This window comes from Chrysemys picta, chromosome 9, assembly GCF_011386835.1.
Source record: "Chrysemys picta bellii isolate R12L10 chromosome 9, ASM1138683v2, whole genome shotgun sequence".
Classification (NCBI taxonomy): Eukaryota; Metazoa; Chordata; order Testudines; family Emydidae; genus Chrysemys; species Chrysemys picta.
This window is the reverse complement of record NC_088799.1, coordinates 42036344-42063565: the sequence shown is the minus strand read 5'-3', so window position 1 is coordinate 42063565 and position 27222 is coordinate 42036344. Positions and strand designations below refer to the sequence as shown.

Below are 27222 nucleotides of genomic sequence, written 5' to 3'. Positions count from 1 at the left end.
TTGCAGCAGATGATGCCACCCAGGTAATCCATCCCTGGTATTACAGCAAGCCCAGTGAATTCTGGGACAAGTCTTTGGGAATTCAGTCAGTATTGTGTGACTCATACAAACTACACATGGTCAATAAAGCTTAAATAGTTGTATACCTCTCTATTGGGTTTCTATGCCCTGATTTAAGGAGCTGACAGTAACTAGAAATGCTGTACTACACTATACCACCTTTTGGGAGGGAGAGAGAAGAGGGAAGGGGGAAAAAATACCTTTTTTCACCCCTGGTGTCTGGGTTCTGAAGCAAAGAATACTGAAGGTTTAGCGGGCCCATGCAGTGGCTTGCCACATATCTAGCCATTCCCTTTCACTGGATCTCATAAACCTTCCTTTTCCTGCCGTTGCTGGATCAAAAGTAAACGTCTACATCCTGATATCAGAAAAGAATATTGATCAGTCATAGAGATGACCAGTTTTGTTTTTTTTTTTTTTTTTTTAAGAATGGGAGCCTATTATTTCATTTCTGCTTTGTTTCCCTGTTACAACGGCTGGTAAAATAATTTTCTTTAGCTCATCAGCAATTCCTGCGCTTTGGGAGATTGCAGAGATGTCATGACCTTGGACTAATGGGAGAGATAACATCCAGTCTCTGACTCAGCTAAGTAGCTTGATATTCTTGAGCCTTTTCTGTTAATTGGTATTATTGGTCATGAGATACCTCTTGCCAGAGACAATATTTTGTAAAAGCTCACAAGGGAGAGCTCTTGGAGCCACTTACCTACTGTAAGATTTGCTCTGGTTTTGTCTTGTTAAATGGATGTGTTAAGCCTGCTGTCTGTAGTGTAGTGAAACTCTCCATTGTTGACCAATATATGCTGGCTACTTACATGTATATTATATTGATGACATGTATTATCCACACCATATATATTAAGCACAAATATTACCAAGCATAAATATAGCAGTTAAATAGTCTAAATTGGCCTATATCTTTATTATATTCCTGTTCACTTATGCTAAGTATTCCATAACACTTTGCATAGCTGAAGTAAACTATGGCTTAAGTAGATAGGAAAGCTGTCAGGATCAGGACATGTGATTATTGTATTATAGCAACAGAATGGGAGTTCCCCTCACAAGCTAACTACCCTAGGACAAACCTAGGAGGTGTCTTCATGTTCTTTAGTACCTCAAACATGTGTGTTCAGAACAAAAATAAGGGGTACATCATGCTACCAGAAAAATAAGGTAGAAAGCTGATCAGTTAAATCTAGTTTCAGATGACATACACAGTACCTTTTACTGGTAAACAGGTAGGGGATAAAAAGATGGTTTTAGGGGTGTAACTTCGGGAGCACACCTTCTGTGCAAGGTGAATGTAACAATGCTGCATGAGACAGCTTCCTGGAAAATGGTATCATCCATATAGAACCTTTTCCCTGTACTATATTATTATTGGCCTAGAGCAATAAACCTGACTGGCATTGGTTATGGCCTCTTGAATATATTTCATAACAAACCAGAGTGTGGTCAAGCAATTGACTATGCAACTTATCAACACCATAGAAGTGGAGGAAGGAGGGGAGAGAGAGCGAGAGAGAGAGAGAGAGAGGGGAAAGGCACCAGTTCCTAAACATTAGGGGCCTCCGTCCTGTCACCCTTGCTCATATTAAGTAGTAAATTACCCCACAGGGTTGCTTCTGTGGTGAAGCATTACTCAATATAAGAGTGGCAGAATTTGGTTGTAAATGACTTTTTGAATAGCAAATATCACTCTACAATTACTTTATACTGGAGACAATTTAAACCTAGTGCCTGTTCTTTAATAAAATAAATAGCTTCACATTCAAGTTTAACATTAACATTTCTTTATTGTAAAGACAAGCTAAAAACAGTTTGCAGCCCTGTCTAAATGAAGCTGTCAAATACAAAAATTCTAAGAACAACCACATGAAAATGTCTTGCCTCTGCATTCCGCTGCAAGACCTAGGATTATTACTAATTATTTCTAATCTTTTTTGTCATGCAATAGTAACAGTTCTAATTCTTACCATGCATTTGCGATCATCCACCCCTGCTAAATCCTCCTCAAACTCTTTTCCTACATCAAATTCCATGATGTAGTTTCTAAAAGTGCTTAGCGTTTTAATGATCATATGATCTCCATTCTGAATGATTTCTTTGTCAGGTTTTAGCAAGTTGGCAATTTTTCTCACAGCAATGTTTACATCTGAAAACAAAACGGAAAAAAAAGATCTGCAGTAAAGCCACAAATCTACAACAATACAAGACTTGTACAACTTGAGAGGATTGGGATGGACCAAAACACAAATAAATAGTTCCCTGGCTGTTTTACTAAAGTTCATTACACGTAAATTAATTTGCTTACTTGGCAAAAACCTTGTACCCTTTACATTTGTTACCACAACAAATGTGTGTTTCTAAACAAACAGATGAAAGGAAACATGACATTACTAATTCCTACTGAGATATTTGAACAAATTCATTCTGATTACTTAAAAATGCTACTTCTATAGAAATAAGCATTTTACGGGCCTCCCTGCCAACTGCATACACACAAACTTTTACATCAAGCACATTTTGTTTTCTTTCCACCTACATACACTCACTTTCTCCTCTCTTGAATTTTTTTTAAAATGTTGAGAGAATAAATTTTGCTTGCCCTTTAAAGTTCTGTAGTTGAATCTGTGCATAGATTAGTGGTAGTAAGGTAAAAAGCAAACCGGTCGTTTAAAACAAATCAAACAAAACTTTGCATAAGAAAGTAATCATATTTTTTGAAGAAAGCATTTTTTAAGAATGCATGAAAATTGTGGCTGTGACTATCCCAGAAGAAATCAAATCCAACCCAGGACTAAGATAGGTGGCATTTTATTGATTATTTGCTAAAGAAACATGAAAGGAATCTTACCCAGTGCTTTCAGATACTCCTCAAAATTGTCATTGCTAAGCATTTTCCAGTAACCATTGAAATTTGCAGGCATTTCTGGGGTATATGATCGCCAAAACCAAAGCCTCAGAACAGCGAGTTGATTCTGTACCACACAGCTCAACGTCTGTCCTCTGTGGTGAGTTTGAACTCTGGTTTCTTTTATCTGTTCTTCAGACCATGCAGTTATACGAGCCTCTCTAATCCGATTACTGCTGAAGGGTTACCATTAAATCCTTCCACAAAGCTGAACCTTTTAGATTTATAATGACAGCAGGATGGCTTCATTTAAATGGAATGGAACTTTCACCTTCCATACAATGGCTGTAAGGCCACTGATTATCTGAGTATCCATTTTATCCACATTACTCCTCCCCTTTTATGCTGCTTAGAAAATAAGATGGCTGGTTTAGGCATGTGGATGGACGTTACAATAGGTAGCTGGGTATAGTGGACACATTGGGTGGCTTCTGCAGATAATTGAAATCCTGTTTCTTTGGAGTATTTGAGAATATTTTCGGTGTTTTTTTAATCTCTTCCCCTCAGAAGAGGATCACACAAACTCTACCAGTGAAAGTAATTGTGTATTCTGTTTTAGAGTCTAGTAATAAGCCATGATTATACAGTCATCTTCAAGCGAGGGGTGATGCCAGATATTGACTGGTTGGTGAATTGATGGCTCAGGAAAAGCCAGTCATTATTCAGCAGAGGTTATTACTAGGGAGCAATGGCCAATTCCAGTTATCTTATGTCTTCATCAGTGCTGCATGTCTTTATTAATCAGAGCGTGCTGTTAGTTAAGGGAATGCAAACCATGTTCAGACACTGGAACAAGAAGCATTTCAGGAGACATTACATACAGCTGAAGTGAGCAAGTGAAAAGTTAGTGCTACAGTACCAGATTATTCAAACAATAATATATCATTGCTTGAAGGAAGTAGCCTGAGATTGTAGAATCTTCCTACACTTAGGGACAGGTCATGGCTGTCAATTTAAAAGCAAATAAAACACTTCACACAAGCTGTAACCTGCCTGTGGCATCCACTAATGCAAGAGTTCATAAAGTTAAACAGCACAGCTAGCTTTTAAAAGGGGCAAGAGAATTTGATGACCAAGTATACCAGTTGTAGTTGTGCAAGCTGAAATACAGATAATCAGATCTCATGCTTTTGGACAGAAGCTAAATCACCACCAGTAAGAAATGTTTTCCCTAAATATACAGCACTGCATGATAAGCTCAGTGGGTTTTGAGGGGAAGGTGGAATGTCACCTGGAAAGCATCATGTAAAAGTAGCTGCTTGACATTTCAAACAGACTTGCTGTACCAATGTGACATGACGCAGTATTGCAAATACTATATTCGTATGTTCCTAATGCAACAGTGGGCAGGGGCAACCAGGCTAACATCATTCTGGATCCCTCAGGCATTGGAAGTTCACTGAGAACAGATGTCAAGTATCAGAGGGGTAGCCGTGTTAGTCTGAATCTGTAAAAAGCAACAGAGGGTCCTGTGGCACCTTTGAGACTAACAGAAGTATTGGGAGCATAAGCTTTCGTGGGTAAGAACCTCACTTCTTCAGATGCAAGTAATGGAAATCTCTAGAGGCAGGTATATATCAGTGTGGAGATAACGAGGTTAGTTCAATCAGGGAGGGTGAGATGCTCTGCTAGCAGTTGAGGTGTGAACACCAAGAGAGGAGAAACTGTTTCTGTAGTTGGATAGCCATTCACAGTCTTTGTTTAATCCTGATCTGATGGTGTCAAATTTGCAAATGAACTGGAGCTCAGCAGTTTCTCTTTGGAGTCTGGTCCTGAAGTTTTTTTGCTGTAAGATGGCAACCTTTACATCTGCTATTGTGTGGCCAGGGAGGTTGAAGTGTTCTCCTACAGGTTTTTGTATATTGCCATTCCTGATATCTGACTTGTGTCCATTTATCCTCTTGCGTAGTGACTGTCCAGTTTGGCCAATGTACATAGCAGAGGGGCATTGCTGGCATATGATGGCATATATAACATTAGTGGACGTGCAGGTGAATGAGCCGGTGATGTTGTAGCTGATCTGGTTAGGTCCAGTGATGGTGTTGCTGGTGTAGATATGTGGGCAGAGTTGGCATCGAGGTTTGTTGCATGGGTTGGTTCCTGAGTTAGAGTTGTTATGGTGCGGTGCGTGGTTGCTGGTGAGAATATGCTTAAGGTTGGCAGGTTGTCTGTGGGCGAGGACTGGCCTGCCTCCCAAGGTCTGTGAAAGTGAGGGATCATTGTCCAGGATGGGTTGTAGATCACTGATGATGCGTTGGAGAGGTTTAAGCTGAGGACTGTAGGTGATGGCCAGTGGAGTTCTGTTGGTTTCTCTTCTGGGCCTGTCTTGTAGCAGGAGGCTTCTGGGTACACGTCTGGCTCTGTTGATTTGTTTCTTTATTTCCTTGTGTGGGTATCGTAGTTTTGAGAATGCTTGGTGAAGATCTTGTAGGTGTTGGTCTCTGTCTGAGGGGTTGGAGCAGATGCGATTGTACCTCAGTGCTTGGCTGTAGACGATGGATCGTGTGGTGTGACCGGGGTGGAAGCTGGAGGCATGAAGGTAGGCGTAGCGGTCGGTGGGTTTTCGGTATAGGGTGGTGTTAATGTGGCCATCGCTTATTTGTACGGTGGTGTCCAGGAAGTGGACCTCCCGTGTAGATTGGTCCAGGCTGAGGTTGATGGTGGGGTGGAAGCTGTTGAAAGCATGGTGGAATTCTTCCAGGGCCTCCTTCCCATGGGTCCAGATGATGAAGATGTCATCAATATAGCGTAGGTAGAGAAGGGGTATGAGTGGACGGGAGCTGAGGAAGCGTTGTTCCAGGTCAGCCATAAAAATGTTGGCATATTGTGGGGCCATGCGGGTGCCCATAGCAGTGCCACTGGTCTGGAGGTATATATTGTCACCAAATTTGAAATAATTGTGCGTGAGGATAAAGTCACAGAGCTCAGCAATAAGTTGTGCTGTGTCATCATCAGGGATACTGTTCCTGACAGCTTGTATTCCATCTGTATGTGGGATGTTAGTGTAGAGAGCCTCTACATCCATGGTGGCTAGGATGGTGTTTTCTGGGAGGTCACCAATGCATTGTAGTTTCCTCAGGAAATCTGTGGTGTCACGGAGATAGCTGGGAGTGCTGGTGGCGTAGGGTCTGAGTAGGGAGTCCACATATCCAGACAGTCCTTCAGTGAGAGTGCCAATGCCCGAGATGATGGGGCGTCCAGGATTTCCAGGTTTGTGGATCTTAGGTAGTAGATAGAATAACCCCGGTCGGGGCTCTAAGGGTATGTTGATTTGTTCCTGTGTTAGTGTAGGGAGTGTCCTGAGTAGATGGTGTAGTTTCTTAGTGTATTCCTCAGTGGGATCTGAGGAAAGCGGCCTGTAGAATTGGGTATTGGAGAGTTGTCTGGCAGCCTCCTTCTGGTAGTCAGACCTGTTCATGATGACAACAGCACCTCCTTTATCAGCCTCTTTGATGATAATGTCAGGGTGGTTTCTGAGGCTGTGGATGGCATTGCGTTCTGCACGACTTAGGTTATGAGGCAAGCGATGTTGTTTTTCCACAATTTCTGCCTGTGCACGTCGGCGGAAGCATTCTATGTATAGGTCCAGACTGTCATTTCGACCCTCAGGAGGAGTCCATGTGGAGTTCTTCTTCCTGTGTTGTTGGTGGGAGGGTATCTGTGTATCAGTGCGCTGTTCAGTGTTATCATGAAAGTATTCTTTGAGTCGGAGGCGGCGAAAGTAGGCTTCCAGATCACCACAGAACTGTATCATGTTCGTGGGGGTGCTGGGGCAAAAGGAGAGTCCCCGAGATAGGACAGACTCTTCTGCTGGGTTGAGTGTGTAGCTGGATAAATTGACGATATTGCTGGGTGAGTTAGGGGTACCCCTGTTGTGGCCCCATGTCGCAGGTAGGATTTTAGACAGCTTACGGTCCTTTTTCCTTTGTAGAGAGGTGAAGTGTGTAATGTAGATCTCCTGTCTTATTTTAGTAAAGTCCGTTGGTGTGGAGGGTTGGTTATTTATGAGAGTCTCCAGGTTGGAGAGCTCTTTCTTGATGTTTTTCTGTTTGCTGTATAGGATGCTGATCAGGTGGTTCCTCAGTTTCTTTGATAACGTATGGCATAATCTCTCACTGTGGTCTGTGCAGTATGTAGATAGCAAAGGATTTTTCACCTTCAGTCCATTTGGTATGATGTCCATCTGTTTGCATTTGGAAAGGAAGATGATATCTGTCTGTATTTGTGCAAGTTTCTTCATGAGGTTGATAGATTTCCATTCCATACGGCTAAATGCAGTGCCTTGCATGGTGTCAAGTATCAGAGGGGTAGCCGTGTTAGTCTGAATCTGTAAAAAGCAACAGAGGGTCCTGTGGCACCTTTGAGACTAACAGAAGTATTGGGAGCATAAGCTTTCGTGGGTAAGAACCTCACTTCTTCAGATGCAAGTAATGGAAATCTCTAGAGGCAGGTATATATCAGTGTGGAGATAACGAGGTTAGTTCAATCAGGGAGGGTGAGATGCTCTGCTAGCAGTTGAGGTGTGAACACCAAGAGAGGAGAAACTGTTTCTGTAGTTGGATAGCCATTCACAGTCTTTGTTTAATCCTGATCTGATGGTGTCAAATTTGCAAATGAACTGGAGCTCAGCAGTTTCTCTTTGGAGTCTGGTCCTGAAGTTTTTTTGCTGTAAGATGGCAACCTTTACATCTGCTATTGTGTGGCCAGGGAGGTTGAAGTGTTCTCCTACAGGTTTTTGTATATTGCCATTCCTGATATCTGACTTGTGTCCATTTATCCTCTTGCGTAGTGACTGTCCAGTTTGGCCAATGTACATAGCAGAGGGGCATTGCTGGCATATGATGGCATATATAACATTAGTGGACGTGCAGGTGAATGAGCCGGTGATGTTGTAGCTGATCTGGTTAGGTCCAGTGATGGTGTTGCTGGTGTAGATATGTGGGCAGAGTTGGCATCGAGGTTTGTTGCATGGGTTGGTTCCTGAGTTAGAGTTGTTATGGTGCGGTGCGTGGTTGCTGGTGAGAATATGCTTAAGGTTGGCAGGTTGTCTGTGGGCGAGGACTGGCCTGCCTCCCAAGGTCTGTGAAAGTGAGGGATCATTGTCCAGGATGGGTTGTAGATCACTGATGATGCGTTGGAGAGGTTTAAGCTGAGGACTGTAGGTGATGGCCAGTGGAGTTCTGTTGGTTTCTCTTCTGGGCCTGTCTTGTAGCAGGAGGCTTCTGGGTACACGTCTGGCTCTGTTGATTTGTTTCTTTATTTCCTTGTGTGGGTATCGTAGTTTTGAGAATGCTTGGTGAAGATCTTGTAGGTGTTGGTCTCTGTCTGAGGGGTTGGAGCAGATGCGATTGTACCTCAGTGCTTGGCTGTAGACGATGGATCGTGTGGTGTGACCGGGGTGGAAGCTGGAGGCATGAAGGTAGGCGTAGCGGTCGGTGGGTTTTCGGTATAGGGTGGTGTTAATGTGGCCATCGCTTATTTGTACGGTGGTGTCCAGGAAGTGGACCTCCCGTGTAGATTGGTCCAGGCTGAGGTTGATGGTGGGGTGGAAGCTGTTGAAAGCATGGTGGAATTCTTCCAGGGCCTCCTTCCCATGGGTCCAGATGATGAAGATGTCATCAATATAGCGTAGGTAGAGAAGGGGTATGAGTGGACGGGAGCTGAGGAAGCGTTGTTCCAGGTCAGCCATAAAAATGTTGGCATATTGTGGGGCCATGCGGGTGCCCATAGCAGTGCCACTGGTCTGGAGGTATATATTGTCACCAAATCACAAGTCAGATATCAGGAATGGCAATATACAAAAACCTGTAGGAGAACACTTCAACCTCCCTGGCCACACAATAGCAGATGTAAAGGTTGCCATCTTACAGCAAAAAAACTTCAGGACCAGACTCCAAAGAGAAACTGCTGAGCTCCAGTTCATTTGCAAATTTGACACCATCAGATCAGGATTAAACAAAGACTGTGAATGGCTATCCAACTACAGAAACAGTTTCTCCTCTCTTGGTGTTCACACCTCAACTGCTAGCAGAGCATCTCACCCTCCCTGATTGAACTAACCTCGTTATCTCCACACTGATATATACCTGCCTCTAGAGATTTCCATTACTTGCATCTGAAGAAGTGAGGTTCTTACCCACGAAAGCTTATGCTCCCAATACTTCTGTTAGTCTCAAAGGTGCCACAGGACCCTCTGTTGCTGAGAACAGATGAATATCCTCTTGGATCTTCAGAAAAGATGTATGTGGAGTAAATACAATGTAATAATTGTGCATAACATCCTGATGCAACAGGGTGACATGTATGCTCCAGCTCCAATCTTGCAACAGAGACAAAGGGAGCGTAGTCAATCTGATTTTGGAGTGGGAAAACTGCATCTGAAATCAGATGCAAATAACATAGCAAATGTCTTCCTTGACCCTTTATCTTGACTCATGTTGCAAAGAGTATCCTGCTACAAAGAGCTGAACTAACGAAGAGCTAAATGACATATCCAGATAGATCTCCATAGTACATACCAAGCTTTATTGTAAGTATAAAATGCATGTCCACACCCAAAGGTCATTTTAATTTATAACCTTGTCATTTCAGATTATGTAAATATGGAAATTAAACAGCTACATGTCTCTATCAGTGCTACATCATATAGTAGCAACCACTCCCTGAGCTATGGGGCAGATCCAGAGGTCTGCTACTGAGGGAAGTACAGTGAAAATGTGCAGCCAAGGACAGTCACAACAATCAAGACATGATGATTCTCCAGTACCTTCCAAATAGCCTGTGACTGGAAGTGGACTATCACTCTGCTCAGCTCCCGCTCAGTGTCCTACTTGCAGTTTCTCCATCTTCACGTCTGGTGTCTGATACAGGAGAAAAATGGCCACTAACAAGCCCATGTATCAGCATGCAGTCACCAGAGAGGGCAGACAAGTTGTCCCACAACACCTGCCAATGTGAGCATAGATTGGCACAGTACATTGTTTAAATCTTGCAATATGTGCCCAGATAACTGTAATGCTTCTCACAGGATACAACATCAGCGCTGATACGGGATACAACAAAATAGCGATGTGGTTGCACTATTAGAGGTTAAATTACCCAGTGACTAACTACCCCATGCTTAACATGCACTGAAACACAGCCAAAGCCACAGTGCTCCAGAGTCCACTCTTGAGGCAGTGCAGCTTACACAATCCCTCCCTCCCTTTTTTTTGTCGAGTCTTCTACAGCAAAGTTGAATTTGACAGGATCTGTAAGATGTTAGCCCAGCACACGGAGCAATACATTCGAATGGTTTACCGCGTCCATTGTGACATTTAAGGAACAGCTACTCAGTAGGCACCTTAACTACTTTCACTGCATTATTCATTATAGAAACACTACAGTTCAAGTTGCACAGTTATACTAAGCAATAACCCACTGTTTTAGGTAATAAACCATATCCCTTTCAAATTACATCAGACTTTCCTATTAGTAGTAAACAAGATGCCCATCAACATAGTATCTAGCTCAGGGGTGGGCAAAATTTTTGGCCTGAGGGCCACATCTGGGTATAGAAATTGTATGGTGGGCTATGAATGCTCACAAAATTGGGCTTGGAGTGTGCGAGGGGGTGAGGGCTCTGGTGGAGGGTGCGGGTTCCTGGGTGGGGCCAGAAAGAAGGGGTGCAGGAGGGGGCTCCTGGCTGGGGCAGTGGAGTGGGGAGCGGAGGGGGGGGTGAGAGCTCCAGCTGAGGATGGAGATGAGGGATTTGGGGTGCAGGAGGGTGCTATGGGCTGGGATCAAGGGGTTCAGAGGGTGGGAGGGGGATTAGGGCTGAGGCAAGCGGTTGGGGCGTGGGGAGAGCCTCAGGGGTACAGACTCTGGGTGGTGCTTACCGCAAGCGGCTCTTGGCATGTCCCTTCTCCGGCTTCTACGTGGTCAGGCGGCTCTGCACGCTGCCCTGTCCATAGGCACCGCCCCTGCAGCTCCCATTGGCTGTAGCTCCCGGCCAATATGAGCTGCGGGGGCACCGCTTGGGGCGGGGGTAGTGTGCGGAGCAGAGGCCCCTGGCTGCCCCTACACATAAGAGCCGGAGGGGGGCCATGCCACTGCTTCCAGGAGCCACGTGGAGTGGCCCCCAAACCTGCTTCCTGGCTGGAGTGCCGGAGCAGGGCAAGCCCTAGACCCCACTCCTCAGCGGAAGCTCGAGGGCAAGATTAAAATGGCTGGTGGGCCAGATTCGGCCCGTGGGCCGTATTTTGCCCACCCTGATCTAGCTACTATATGAGTTATGTAATTATGTCTGGCAAACAAAATGTTGCTACCATTCAAAATATGTATAGCCACCTGACTAACCAAACACATTTTATAACCAACAATATCTGATATCACATCATCAGTTAATGCTGCATTTGTTGTTTCTTTTATTCTTTTTCCTTAAAAGTATTTTCTCAACTATGAGCTGTCCAGTAATCCAGGGGACACAGATCAATTAGGCCTTCCCATATCAGGCACAGAGGAAACAGATTTTTGGAAAATATCCTCTTTTATTGCAAACTTCTAGCATTATACACAAAGTAGAATGCAGCATGTGTGTGCTATGAAAGCCAATGCAAAACACAATCTCATTGTTAAAATGAATCCCATGACACCAAAAGAGCATACAGTGTGAACAATCATTGTATTGAATTTGTATGATTTTATACAGGACATCTACAGATTGCTGAGTTGGAAAAACTCAGAGATTACTTCAGGGAAAGCGGTAGATAAATTTCACCACTTCCCATAAATTATTAACAAAATCTTTCAAAACTTTGGCTGGCATTACTAGGTTTCAGAAGTGCTGAGACATCTCTAGGGGCTATTCTTGCAGAAGGAAAGGGAACAAGAACAGTAGAATCAAGTGAGTTGTTTAGATATTCTCACCTGAATGCAAGGAAAGAGAGTGTAGAATCTCCAGTGCTGCTCCCTCTTCTTGATGTTGACATAGGGGGCATGGCTGGGGCTCCCTTATAGCTGGGCTGCTATATCAATAGCTTCAGGCTTTTGACAGCCAGCTGCTCTAAATTATTCCAAGGGACTGGGCTAGCATATACTGGACTCAGGAGGAAAGCAAAGAACCCCCTTTAAATGTCTCATTATGAGCTGGATTGAAATTAATTAATGGGATTTAAGCACACGCGTAAGTGCTTTCCTGAATCAGGGCTTTATTTCTGATCTGCCAACATATACACTCACACAAAATTGAACAGTATTATGTGATACAGTGAAATAATTTTTCTTTCAGGATCCTATAAAGTAGAAATGTGGCAACAACTATGTACATTTTACCAGTTTATTGAAAATATTCCTGAGAAAGAAATATGACAATTTTATTCTCACTGCCTGCAAATGGCCAAGACACATTCAAACTGAAACAGTTCCTGGTATTAGAGGATTATAATATAGGAAAGCACTAACTACAGCCATTGAGATCATTTAAGTCACGACAAGAATCCCTCAACAATAACTAAAAATTTTAATATTTGTATTAAAAACAGAAGAAATGTAATGTAAATTAACTCTTAGTGGAGATCTTAAAACCGATAGCCCTTTGCACATAACATCTTAGGAAAGCATGAATTCAGTAGTAATATAAAAACTTTTCTGAATTATTCTACAAACTTTCAGAAATATAGCTAGTTGCAGCTCCCTACAACCTATTTCACTTTCCTCCATACACAAATATTGTGCTTTTTGCAGGGATTTTCCAAAAATAAATGCCATTGTGTTCTCCCCATTTGATGGAATACCGACATCAATCATTTAGTGTGTTTATCGTTGTGTTGCGTACTTTCATAGGCTGAAGTTAAATCCCCTTTATTTTTCCCTCACTTTCTTCTGTGTAGATATTATAGTGCTTAATATAGGAAATGACAGAATCTGGAATGAGATACTTCACACTTAGTCCTTTGCATAAAGCATGTCGTATATGCGTGGCACTGATTTCATTCTGAATCTGTTCTGTGACCAGGTGGATATTGTGCTGGAATTGAGTCAGAAGTTCTGATTCACTGATGTACTGAACAGGGTCAGAGCCAGCACGGCTAATACACACCAAACCAAACTTTTCTACTATTTCTTTAATATGTTCCTCCTTCCAGAGATTAGGTGTACTAAATGTCTTCAGAATGTCAGCTCCGCAAAGCAGCTTTAACTCCGGGGAAACTGGAAAAGCAAAAACAAATGGAAGTTTTATGAAGATCCTTATTAAAGATGAAAAAAAGTTGATGAGGATGAGGTTAAGTTTTTCACTTATTTCTGGTATTTTACCCAAATTTCTTTTGAAAAGTTACATGAAATATTCTGCTTGGAAAAAGAGTAAGGAATTGGAGACAGAGGTCCACTGTCTAATCACCAATCAGATCCCAAAACAACCCAAACTCCGTTGGCCAACTATATCTCGACCCATAGGATTTAAAAGGTGATCTGTATGATTGTAAAGGACAGTTATTGCAGTATTTTTTATAAGCAACAAAGATGAAATACAATCAAGGGGTATTTAAGGGCATGAATTTGGCTTATAGGGTATTAGGCTGGATAACAGGCCATACATTGAGAAACTAGTACTCCACCCATTGAGGTTCTATTCACTACTCAATATAGGCTTGATCTTATATTCAAGTTAATGGAAAAACTCCCGTTGACTACCACAGTGAAGGATTGGGCAGCTGGGGTGCATACAGCTCCCATGAGCATTTTAGCAGTTTCATCTATGCACTGGGGAGTGATGAGATCTCTCAGCTGTGAAGTCATTCTTTTTTTTTCCAGAGTACTCCTGACCGAGCCGAGGCAACTTCCAGCAACCAAGATTAATATTACTGTTGGGTACTGGTAAAGTAAGGCTATTAGAGACCTATCTTCCATCTCAGCATCATCTCCTAAATATAGGTTAGGAGTAATAAAATCTAATAATATTAAATCAACCTTTTTTAAAAAATTAAAAATAATGGACAAAACCCCCAAGACCAGGAAATTCAGCACTAAGGCTGTCACTGCACTTAATTCACCATGTTGCATGGGAGTACATAAGTCCTCGCAGAAGGTAAGATCACATACTTTTCCAGTACCTAGTAACCATACAAGCAAGAGGTGGTGAATTAAGGACAAACCAGAATTACTGTAATGTGGATGTTCTTCGTTTAGTTGGTTTATCTCAGAACCTCATTACAGTTATACTCAAAGTAAGTGTTTATGGTTTACATTTCTGCTATGTTTTGTTAGGTTTACATCACAATTACACACACAAGAACTATGTTAAAAGAACATTATTAAGGTTGCAAAGTCAAGCACCCAAAAGTTAGGAAATGCCTGAATTAAGGTTGCCTGTGAACCTTAGTGTAGCCCCTCTGTACACATGCTTTATGACACAATCTTTAATTACATGTTCATACACAATTTTTCCCAGAGGACAGTCTCATTCAGTACACAGAGTGGACAGGGCTCATCTAATCAGCAGCTTTTCATTTCCCCCTCCCCTCATAATTGTACAATGTGTGGCCCCCTGCTTTATTACTGCACTCTATTCAAACCCTGCTCCAAAGACACAATCCTTACTTTCCTCATGGGCTTTTCCAGGGCACACATCACTGGCATAATTAACGTGTACCAACATTAATTTATTTCACAACACCCTTGTAAGTTGAAGAGACATTATCCCCATTTTACAGTTGGAGAACTGAGGGAGAGAGAGATTAAGGTCAAAAGTATCTACTAATTTTGGGTTTCCAATTTGAGATGCCTAGGACCATATGTAGCATTATATAGTGTTTTTATATGTTCAAAGCACAACTCCCATTGACTTAAGTTGCAACAGTGAGTGCTCAGCCATTCTGTAAACCAGACACCATTCCCTCAAAACAGCTACTCAGAAAATGAGGAACACACAATTAGTGATTCCCTGTGAAAAGTCTGGTTTCAATGACTAGCCTAGCATCACATAGGAACTTTGTGGCAGAGGCAGGGCTAGAATTTAATTCTCCAGAATAGTATTCAACTGCCTTAACCATGAGATCATCTTTTCTCTTTCTACAACCTTCTATCTCATTCATTACACACCTTCCAACTTCCACAATAAATGAAGCAGGGGTCTGACAGACAAGTCTCCTTTACTACACAATTTTGACTTATTCCCAGAGCAAGTCCACTATATGCACAGAATGAGGCCATTGTCCTATGGCAGAAGTGTGATCATCTAATTAAAGATCGTATCAAATTTAGGTTGCACCAGGAACACTAACTATGGCATTTCCAAACTTCTAAATGATTGACTTTGCAACCTTAATAATGTTCTTTTAACTTGGTTTATTTTCTGAATAATTTTTTAGCTCTCTTAAAAAAAAGCAAACTGAAAAACCAGAATTTCCATCATGTTGCATTATACTGACACTCACCTGGGTCATCAACAATGTTGGAACCTTTAGATCCACCACACAGACCTCTGCCACTTGAGCTACCTGAGTAAATGATAGAAGTAGTAGGTTGCCATCTTCTACGTGACCTAGCACTACAGGGGGATGGGACACTTTTTGTCTGTGGATTTCACAGACATTAGCTGCCAGCGGAGGAATGGTGAGACTCAGAATTTTGGATTCCATTTCAAGCTCTTCAGAGGAGTGTGCTCTAGGATGCCCAACACTGACCCCTACAGCTCCATCTCCTCCAATCTGTCCCTGCCCAATCTTGTCTTTCCCACTCCTCATCCTGGCCCCAGTTTTCCCATCCTGACTCCCGCTCCTGCTCCCAGTCTCCTTGCCCAACTGTGACGTTGCACTCTATATGATTTTATGAAAATATGCTAATGAGTGTGAATATAATGTAACTGGCATATGCTGCATGCAAAAGGTCTCTTGTAAGGTATAATCTACTGAGTGTGGTCATCTTATTTGTATGTATGTATCATTCTTGTATCTGAAACTAGAAATATGAACTATAACTCTGAGGGCCTATTGTAATTATGCAAAGTGTTGGCCATTAATGGTGGTTTGGAATCTTGATGGCTCCCATCAACCAGGACAATTGACTGTGGATGGTTCTGTTTGCTTGAAGGCCTTCCTGTGAGTCAGGCTGGGAGGAATGAAGGCTTGGGGTCTCACAGGGCATGTGACCATATCACCTGGTACTGAAATCCATCTTAAACCTAGTGCTTTTTCATTTAGAAGGAGGAGTGGGGACCCAGAGAGACAAAAGATTCCTGCCTTGTGCCAAAGCTATAAAAGGAGGTGGAACAGAACAAAGCAGGCAGCAATCATGAGAAATTCCCTAGCTACCACCTAAGCTGAAACAAGGGCTGTACCAAGGGAAAGGATTGTGCCCAGACTAGGAAGGTGTCCAGTCTGTGATAGAAGCTTATTGAAATATCTGAGAATGAGATTTTATCTGTATTCAGTTTTCTTACTGTACTAGACTTAGACTTGCATGTTTTATTTTATTTTTCTTGGTAATTCACTTTGTTCTGTCTGTTATTACTTGGAACCACTTAAATCCTACTTTTTGTATTTAATAAAATAATTTTTACTTATTAATTAACCCAGTGTATGTATTAATACCTGGGGGGTGCAAACAGCTGTGCCTATCTCTCTATCAGTGTTATAGAGGGCGAACAATTTATGAGTTTACCCCGTATAAGCGATAAAACGGATTTATTTGGGGTTTGGACCCCATTGGGAATTGGGCATCTGGGTGCTGGAGACAGGAGCACTTCTTAAGCTGTTTTCAGTTAAGCCTGCAGCTTTTGGGGGACATGGTTCAGACCTGGGCCTGGGTTTGTACGTGGATAGCGTCTGGCTCGAACCAGGCAGGGCACTGAACCCCCAAGCTGGCAAGGAATACAGGCTCAGAGGTAGTCTCGGCACATCAGGTGGCAGACCGAAAGGGGGTTTCTGTGACCCACCCCATCACACCAACCATTTCCAGTTATCTTCTACCAGCACCTTGTCCCCAATCTCCTTGCCCAGGCAGTCTCTGCTCCCTGCTCCTCATCTGATTTGTCTCTCCCCTCCCCACCCCACCGGCCTCCAGTGACCCTCAACCTTACATTTACCAAACCCACAGTCTTCCTCCCTGGGCTCTTCATCAAATATCAGTTTCAGCCTCTTCCCTTCTCCGCCCCCATCATCCATTTCCTTCTCTCTTTGCTCAGCAACTCCCTGTTCTTCTCCTGATTTCTGGCCTCTCATCAGATCTGTGTCTCTTCCCCTTGACCCATGGTTCCCAGTCCCAGTCTCTTTGTTCAACCAGTCCCAGTGTCGCTCCCAGGCCCCGCCACTTTGTTTCCCTCCCTGGCTCCCAGTCCTAGTCAATTTGCCCAACCAGTCCCAGTCTCCTACCCCCTACCCAGTTTCCCTCTTACCAGCTTCCATCCCAGTTCCCACACCCCAGACTTCTTGTCCCAATCTACTCTCCCTGCCCCTCGTCCCCGCCCCTCGATGCTAGGTCTGGCTCTTGTCCCCTCTGCATTTGAAACAGGTAATTTCCCCCCACATGCTCCTTGGGCACACTGAGAGGACAGGAGAAACAGACTCCCTGCTCTCAATTCAGGTGCCCAACCTGGCACTGTCTGCAATGGTAGGGAGCAGCAATTACAGGGAAAGACTTGCTCAGCTCTCAGCTGGATAAAATCTTTGGGAAACAGAACTGAAAAGCTCTAACAAGTCTCTACTGAGTACTTGTGAACTGCAATTTTTCAGAGGCTTATAGCTCAGCCAAATTTAAGCAGATTTTCATGGGGGTGGCAAAAGGAACATCCATGACATAAAGGTCATCTCCCTGCCAAATATCAAGCCCCTGCTCCAAAGCATGGATGCACTAGAGTGTCTCAAAGAAAAGGCCACCAGAATGTTTTTAACCTGGGTTAAATGCTGTTAGAAATGACTGGATTGTTTTTGCTGAAATTTTCCAGCAAAGTTCAGCCTGAAACAGATACCTGACACGGCAAATTTCACCCTGAAAGCTTAAAGCTTGGCAAAGTTAAAAGCAACCAAAACCTTTTAATGGGAAGTGTCAGACAATCTTAAGAATATGAGGCAAGGTGGCATAAAGCCCAGACAGACTAAGCGTAGGATTGGGAGACATAAGTTCTAACCCAGACTCTCAGTGAGCTTTTGGGTAAGTCTCAACCTGTTTGTGTCTCAGACTTTGCCTACAGTAGGGATTTGACCCAATTATAGCCATTGCTGGCCAGCCTCCATACACCATATATAGACAAGGCTGCTATTTGCATGGGTGGAATTTACCTTACTTTCAAGGAGAACTTTACCCAGAAGTCTGCTGTATCATTCTTACATCGAGCTGATGCACATCATTCTTAAGATGAAAAGAGCTATAAGTACTAATTAATAATACTTTTAGGGCCAGATCTGCCAATAGAGCAAAAGATGTGGGCCCCCCGCAGTGTTCGGTTCAAAAGGATCGGTGGTTAACCAGCAAAATCCCCCTGGAACACCTGCTCCTCCAAGGAACCTGGAGACAATAGATACAGACCAAAAAGTGAGCACTGGCAGCATAGGAGGGAGCAGGGCCAGGTAAACCAAGAGATAAGTTGATTAAGCACATATTCAAGGAGCCTTCATTGACAGGCTTCTATGGAGCCACAGACAGAACTTTAAGTGACTTTCCGCCTGGCAACACCCACAGGGATAGCTCAGTGGTTTGAGTATTGGCCTGCTAAACCCAGGGTTGTGAGTTCAATCCTTGAGGGGGCCACTTAGGGATCTGGGACAAAACCAGTATTTGGTCCTTCCTGCTAGTGAAAGCAGGGGCTGGACTTGATGACCTTTCAGGGTCTCTTCCAGTTCTAGGAGATCGGTATATCTCCATAACTCTGTCAGCCCCACTTGAGGATTTTGGGGTGTCAATGTCTCTATGTGCTACAGCTGGTCAAAAAGAGTCAGAAAATACTTGCCATTTGTCAGTGAAATTTCTAGAATTCTTGACCAGCTTTATCACAGCCATGTAAGGAGGGTGGGCTAGCAACATGAAACCCCTGAGCATTTGCTTGGGTAAAATGGGCCCAAAGCATTTAAAAGGAGCTCTACAATATTAGGAAGAAAAACAACAGCAGCAAAATGCTACACATGCATGGTGCAGGTGTTGGACAGAATCGGAGCTAGAATCTGCCCACGAAGATAAAAGAGGGATGGGGAATCAAGTTTAGCTCAATGCAACCAGTAGCCACCCTCATTTTTAATACGGAAATATGGACTGCAGAGATTATAATACCCTGCATGCAATGCACCATCTTGATTCTGGCAGCCAGGAAACTTGCTCCATTTTAGGTGATTTAGGTGCAGGCATGTTTTCCATGCAGTTAAGAAAAGTCTGAATGTCTCTCAGCATTATAAAAAAGGATATTTTATTAATATGGTACTGTGCAATTCTCAAAGGTAGTTAATACTCAAAGTATTTAATATTAAACAGGAATTGTGCCATACTAGAAAACTACAGCTTCACCTTGTCTCCTTCTCCAGAACTGTTGTGATGTCACCAGCACAGTACACATGGAACAGGAATCAAGTATCAGAGGAGTAGCCGTGTTAGTTGGTCTGTAAAAGGTGACAAAGAGTCCTGTGGCACCTTATAGACTAACAGACGTATTGGAGCATAAGCTTTCGTGAGTGGATACGAAGTGGGTATTCACTCACGAAAGCTTATGCTCCAATACGTCTGTTAGTCTATAAGGTGCCACAGGACTCTTTGTCGCTTCTTATGGAACAGGAAGTTGATGCTTGTTGAGAAGCTCCATTATTTAAAAAGACAAACTAAAAGGTCCTGTTATGGGTAGACCTATTGGGTCTCAGCTGTCTTTCATTCAGGATAAAATGTAAAAAGCAACTGAGGTCCTTTATGGAATAGATATCTGAAACAACAGGGGCCTCCACCCAAAACAAAGCCACACACAAGTCTGGAGAAAGAGTCAGATTCATGTGGCACAAGAGGCGGTGGTCTGACTATGGTCTAATAAATTCAGATGCAAGGGACTGATTGGATTGGAGAGGTGTATCTGTGTGAGTGCGAGATGCATTGAGGAAACCCCTCACATGCACACGAAGAAAAGGAGCAGAGTGCCAAGGAGATAGCAGAATAAGCACTGGGAACACAGTCCTAAGTAAAAGCCTAAAGAGAGCTTTTTGGGCTGAGTGCTGGTTGACAGAGGCTTGGAACTGTGAGCAATGAAACTATCTCTTGTTTGATTCTTCTGTATTCAAGGAAACAGAACTTTGTAATTTCTTCTTGTGATGTTTTCTAATTAAAATATGACCATGCAAATCATTGTTGCTACCACTGTTATATAATTGCAACAAATCTTATACAAAGTGTGATGTATGGCCAGAAAGAATTAAGCAGCTTGCAGGCTAGTTGACCCAAAGTCAATCATTAGAGACATGGTAGAAAAGTGTGTGAATGGTAATTAGGGCCACTCCATGCTAAATAGGCTAGAACTTTGAAATGCAAACCTGTATTGTTAGAAAATTGAAGGTGATACTAATTGTATGTGCGTACTTACATCTTGTCAAATGTTAGGAACTGACTGTTTTTATGGCTATCTGTTACTATAGCTATTGATTCAGAGCTCAAAAGGGAAAATTAACATTTAAATTAACTGTAAACAGAGGATATTGCTGTGTTCGTCTCTCTTTGAAATGTTTCAGAGTAGCAGCCGTGTTAGTCTGTATCCGCAAAAAGAACAGGAGTACTTGTGGCACCTTAGAGACTAACACATTTCTTAGAGCATAAGCTTTTGTGGGCTACAGCCCACTTCTTTGGATGCATATAGAGTGGAACATATATTGAGGAGATATATATACACACATACAGAGAATGGCTGAGCCATTACAAACATTGAATCTATCTCCCCTTGTAAGTATTCTCACACTTCTTATCAAACTGTCTGTACTGGGCTAAGTTTTTTTCTCTTACTTAATTGGCCTCTCAGAGTTGGTATGACAACTCCCACCTGTTCATGCTCTCTGTAGATTCATAGATTCATAGATTCTAGGACTGGAAGGGACCTCGAGAGGTCATCAAGTCCAGTCCCCTGCCCGCATGGCAGGACCAAATACCGTCTAGACCATCCCTGATAGACATTTATCTAACCTACTCTTAAATATCTCCAGAGATGGAGATTCCACAACCTCCCTAGGCAATTTATTCCAGTGTTTAACCACCCTGACAGTTAGGAACTTTTTCCTAATGTCCAACCTAGACCTCCCTTGCTGCAGTTTAAACTCATTGCTTCTGGTTCTATCCTTAGAGGCTAAGGTGAACAAGTTTTCTCCCTCCTCCTTATGACACCCTTTTAAATACCTGAAAACTGCTATCATGTCCCCTCTCAGTCTTCTCTTTTCCAAACTAAACAAACCCAATTCTTTCAGCCTTCCTTCATAGGTCATGTTCTCAAGACCTTTAATCATTCTTGCTGCTCTTCTCTGGACCCTTTCCAATTTCTCCACATCTTTTTTAAAATGCGGTGCCCAGAACTGGACACAATACTCCAGCTGAGGCCTAACCAGAGCAGAGTAGAGCTCTGAATGTGTGTATATATATCTCCTCAATATATGTTCCACTCTATATGCATCCGAAGAAGTGGGCTGTAGCCCACGAAAGCTTATGCTCTAATAAATTTGTTAGTCTCTAAGGTGCCACAAGTACTCCTGTTCTCTTTGAAATGTATAGCAAATCACCTGAGAATGATGGAAAATGGGCAATTACCTTATGTTAATCTGTATGGATAATTACCAGCAATGCTTAGGAAATGGATCTACTTCAAAAGTACCCATAATTGCCTATTGTTTGCAGAAGGACTCTGAGCTGTCACAAGAAGGCCTGAAACTGTATAAAGATGCCTTGGGTACCAATCCTTTTCATCTCACATCTGCTTGATGCTTCATGCAGGGCCGTCCATACACATACCCAAAGTACGCAGCTGCGTAGGGCACCAGGAAATTTGGGGCACCACATTTCCTGGTGCCCTGTGCAGCTGCATGCTGCTTCAGCCCCTGCTCTTCCCCATGGCCCCCGCCCCTGCTCCATCCCCGCCTGGCCTCTTCCTGCCCCTTCCCCCCTAGCTCCGCCCCTACTCCCTGGAACTCTGCAGCAGGGCCGGGCCTGCACTCATTGGCGTTGGGAAGTGCAGCGACCCGGCTCCAGCCGCGCCGTCAGTGAGTGCTGGGGGGGTGGTTCCCCACTGCCCCCCATGCCGGGCTAGCCCCCCCCCTGCTCCTCCCCTGCAGAGGCCTGCCTCCCCCCACCTCTGCAGGGGGGATGCATACGGTCCCAGAATTGCTAGGGATGGCCCTGGCTTCATGCAGGGGAAGCTTAAGCCACAAGGCTGGATCACTCTGAATATAAACATTTGGACTATAACCTATGAACTAATCTGAAAGAACTCTTTGCAACTACAAAGCTCACCATCTCTGCTATGAATCTGAAGAATTGTAGTCATGTCTGTATGTATACTGATCTTTTAACCAATACTCTCTCTCTTTTCTTTTTTAATATATTTTAGTTTAGGTTAATAAGAATTGGCTGTAAGCGTGTATTTGGCTAAGATCTGGAAGATTCATTAACCTGGGAGGTAATGTGTCTGATTCTTTGGGATTGGTAGAACTTTTTTATATGATGAATAAGATTTTCAGCAATCCGCATCATCTTTGACTTGGGCGTCTGGGTGGAAGCCTGAGGCTGAGTTTCTTTAAGGGAACTGTGTTGTCAGCTTCTGGGTAACCAGTGAGGTGTTACAGAAGCTGTTTTCTGCTGGCTTGGTAAATCTAAGAATTGGAATATCCACCAGCTTTGGGGATTGCCTGCCTCAGTCTGCAGTTCACCTTAATTGGGTGATCTCATTTGGCTTCCCTGGGACTCCAGTCACACTTGTAAATAAACAGGACTGCATCAAAGAAACATCCAACTCCATTATCAATTTTTCCACCTATCTGAAACAACCTGAAAGTCTCTGAATTTTGGCTAACAGCACAACTCAAAAAGAATAACAGTGTGATATGAAACAATAAAGCTTCCATGAAAGAGTCTCTAGTTAGTGTGTGGCTCATTAGAAGGTAGCAACATTTTCTGTTTAAAATGAGGCAGATGGCTTTTTTATTATAAAAGGCCAAAATAAAATAAAATTAAATAAAAAAAAATCCTGAATAGACTCTGGCCTGTGACCCAGGCTGTATTGGACATGATACTACATCACAGAATGTTTTATAGCGTTAGCTGGTTTGTGCATAGCATTCTCTCTCTGAATGTACATGCACTGCCCTTTTACAGATTACTTTAAAGAACCAAGCTTGCCACAAGTTCAAACTACAGACAACACACTCTCCATCCTCACAGAAAATATCCAAACAGAATAAGAAATCCTTTGAAAGAGGAAGCAAATCTTGGACTAGAGTCCAAATTTAACAAATGGCTAGTTTTACAAAAGGCTGCCAATATAACCAGCACATTTTCCCCCTCAGAGGCAATAAAGTGAGAAAAAAAAATAATGTCCTTGGACTTTCAAGGACATCCTGCAAAATAATGATCTACACCTTCCACAATTGATAATAGATCTAAAGCCCAAATGCCCACAAACCAGTGCTCCAATTTTTGATGAGTACAACAGCCTTTATTTCAGGCCATGTCTCTATAAATCCAAAAAGAAGTAAGACTGGGAAAATTTTTGCAAGTTTTTGATTGGTGTGTCTGAATCAATAATGGACAGAAATGAACTACAACACTCTGCAATGTCATTCAGGGAAGAAGGACGGGGTTAGTCAAAGGAGAAACAATCATTAACACAAAGAAAGGAGCTGGATTTAAGATCCAGCAAGCTTTAATTAAGAAAGACTGCTGTTGGACTAAGCCATGTAAAAGCATTTGAAAGGTGACAACAAATTTATTCATGTACGGCAATTTGGAGACTTGAAATGCAAGGAATTCAATTTCAAATGAAACGAAGATCAAGTGTCTCTTATAAGCAGGAAAAGAAATATTGTATGTGAAGCTTAATTCAGTGAATCTATCAAGAATGTGAAACCCTGCCAGAACATCATACAAGGGACTGAGGGAAGTATTAAAGTGACATCATCCACCATAAATAATTTCGAAGTCCTTTCAAAGCAAATTATTAGCAAACAATTTGCAAATTATTAGCAAACAATACTATTATAGTATTTGATGTTTTCACCCCTCAGCTCACAGAGAGCCGTTAGTTTTGAAAAGAATACTATTATCGTTAAATAAATAATTAAAGTACAGCAAAAAGTTCCAGTGCCATCAGGAAAAATAATTTGGAGATACTCAAAGACAGTTAACTTTTCAGCAGCTATTATCTTCATTTTACATCGTCATCACAACCCTGAGGAAAAGGGCTGGAGGTGAGATAAGTCTGAGGCATCCTATGAGGCCAGAGGGTCCAGACCATTACAGGTTACATACCTTTAGAATAATGCAGGTTTTGATAAGGCCTTGTTTTTAGGTGGCTGTAAAGTCCTGGGGCTGGGATGCTCAGGGGGAAGGCAGATTACATAAGGAGCATAGATGGCCTTCCTCCTTTTCATTGCTGCCAGGATGGATTGCACTGAGTAGCTATACCATTGTAGAATTAATAAAACTGCAGTCATTTGGTCTAAAATCCAGATGTCTGTATCTGTCCTCATTGGCCCCCTTCTATTTTCAATGTACATTAAGTACAAACAGATGACTTCAGCGAGGGACAAAATTATGATGACCAGGCTGTACAAAAAAACCTAGGTGTCACTTTGCATACATTTTGCAAAGAAACAAAATATTTGTTGGAATTTTGCTTCAATTTTTTTGTATGCAAAATTAAACTTTATTTCATCACGCTCCACAAACCTGTCATTAGATTCTGATTATTAAACCTTTTTGCAAAGATGGTGAAAAGCCCAAATTCACCCGTTTTCACTTTTTCAGATGGCGCTGAGAATTCTATAGTTACATTCGTTTGCCACTAAAATGTCTGCATTTACTAACCTCTCTCTCTCAGGAGCACTGAGATACTGCAGCGACTTCCTGTTCTAGGTTGTATAACAAATCTTGGCAAATGCTGACAACGGCCCAGATTCTTGGTCATGCGCACAAAGGGAGCAGAAACTTCCTACATCTTCCTAGAGAGTGTAGAGACGACACAGGCAACAACTATGCCATTCTCCACAGTAGCCCAGTGTAGAGGGAAGGGAGGGTGAGTGACCAGATCACACTGTGCTCCCACTATCTCCAGATAGTTCCAGCTGGCATAGATTAGAGCAATCCTTAGCTACTCTAACTTGTGTCTGGGGATGGGCAGAGAATCGTGAAACTCCCTGACGGTATGTCTACACTGCAGCTGGGAGCAAGCTTACCAACCTGGGTAGACAGATGCATGCTACCCCGAGCCCAGCTAGTCTGAGTCTGTCTCCTAGGCAGGGAGGCTCATTTCTAGCTGCAATGTAGACATACCCTGACTGCCCCACTAGGGTGACCAGATGTTCCGATTTTATAGGGACAGTCCCGATATTTGGGACTTTTTTTTAAATGGGCTCCTATTACCCCCTACCCCCTGTCCCGATTTTTCACACTTGCTATCTGGTCACCCTATGCCCCACCCAGTCTGCGCTGCATTGAGTGGTTGCAGGCATAAATCTGCCCTGTCGACTGTAAATCACCTACAAACTGAGAAAGACTTTATGGGAAACTAAATGAGCCGTTTGAAAATTAGTGTTTTTCTTTTACTGTTACATAAAGTGCTACCCAGAACATTATTCACAATGGCTACAGAGAATAGTCTTACAGTTGCCAAAAGACAGTTGCATGCAGCAGTCTATTAATCCATTTACACCAGTGACAGTTATCGATGTGAATCCTTCACACATCAGTGGTTAATTAAACCTCCTTAGACTATGTAAGGACGTTACAGTCAGTGGATGCAATAACCAGAAAGTTTTCAATCTCTCCTTGTGGGGTTAATGGCTGCCTTAGCAAGTGACAATGACAAGATTCAAGTGGAAAGTCAGATTAAGCACAAAAAACTCTGCATTCCAGAGGTTTCTTGGCAGCAAGAAATATCATTTGGAAGTGCCAAGCTAGAATATCTTCATAGTCATAGATATGAGTGATGAATTCATCCAACACAGTATATGGTTTGAGAGGGAAGCAACTTCTTCCTATTCTGTGCATAACTCAAGATGAGGAAGAACAGATCTTCTGGGCAATCTGTCAACATGTAACTTAACCTTCCTCTAGGCAGTACTCATTGGAAGTGTGGGAGCTTTTAAAGCCCTTACGTCATCATGAGAAACTTTAATGTAAGAGAAGAGAGATTATCTATGCCTAAAAATGTTGGAAGTACTGTGGGGAAAAAAGTTAACGCCCTCAGAAATCTAGTAGTGTCTCAACAAACCACAGACCCAGTAGAATGATGAAATAGAAAATCCCCAAGTAGAGCATTTATTTTGTTTTTAATATCAGTATTTTTAGAGTTTTCCTACCCAAAATTGTAGTAACAAATAAATAAAGGATAGTCATATTATTAACATACTACTGGGGAACTACATATGCACTTTTTGAATCATTCTTGCACATAGTCCAATGTTAGTATTACAATTAGAAGTAATTTTATACCTTTCAATATCTTTTTTGAACCTTTTCCTCATTTTTTTGTCTCATTCCCTCCATGTAAGATCTGCATGATAGCAACTCATTCTCACAGTTACAGCTTCAAGAGAAAATATTTCAGATTTTTAAAAGATTGATCAGGGATTAGAAATCCAAAAACTGAAAATACCAACCCAAAATGGAGTACAATTTTATCTCAATATGGCAGTCACTACAACCAAGGTGCAGAAGCAGTCCTGAAGGCATTTGGACTTGTTTATTTTGGCATAAAGCTCCAACCGTCAGAAGAATGAGCTACTATGTCCAACTTTCCCACCGCAGTTAGGTTAATCTGGTAAAGGTGAATTGGTTTCACTTCTTAAACAAGGATCACTGTTTACCATAACAAACAAACCTGGGTCCAATGAAGAAAGGAAATCTTCAGTAGCTCTTTCTATGTGCCAATTGTTTCTCACGAGTTCTTTCCTGAACTGGAGCGATCTGAGCGACTCATTATAATGGTGCCTGTGTTAAAATAAAGGCTTTGGTGTGAGGTAATCCTCTCAGAGATACACAAAGCGATTACCTGGCACTTTCAGCATCTAGAACACAATCTGCTTTTATGCACTTTAGACTTTAATGAGATG

The 27222-nt window shown here is 42.5% G+C and overlaps 2 protein-coding genes across 3 annotated transcripts in view; both read right to left on the bottom strand.

The window, feature by feature from the left end:
* The window catches only part of RBP1 (retinol binding protein 1), a 28518-nt gene extending 25255 nt beyond the window's left edge, over positions 1–3263 (bottom strand). The window contains exons 1-2 of the mRNA XM_065558068.1: positions 2921–3263; positions 2040–2218 (exon numbers count right to left, since the gene is read on the bottom strand). Coding sequence (XP_065414140.1) covers positions 2040–2218; positions 2921–2993 — 252 coding nt within the window. The 5' untranslated portion in view covers positions 2994–3263. The remainder of the gene's footprint in view (positions 1–2039; positions 2219–2920) is intronic.
* An 8222-nt stretch (positions 3264–11485) lies between these two features.
* The window catches only part of NMNAT3 (nicotinamide nucleotide adenylyltransferase 3), a 94019-nt gene continuing 78282 nt past the window's right edge, over positions 11486–27222 (bottom strand). The window contains exons 4-6 of one of the 2 annotated variants that reach the window (XM_005282518.5): positions 26991–27100; positions 15391–15453; positions 11486–13165 (exon numbers count right to left, since the gene is read on the bottom strand). In XM_005282518.5, the coding sequence (XP_005282575.2) occupies positions 12807–13165; positions 15391–15453; positions 26991–27100 (532 nt within the window). In that variant the 3' untranslated portion in view covers positions 11486–12806. The remainder of the gene's footprint in view (positions 13166–15390; positions 15454–26990; positions 27101–27222) is intronic. The other variant, XM_005282519.5, reaches the window with a different exon arrangement.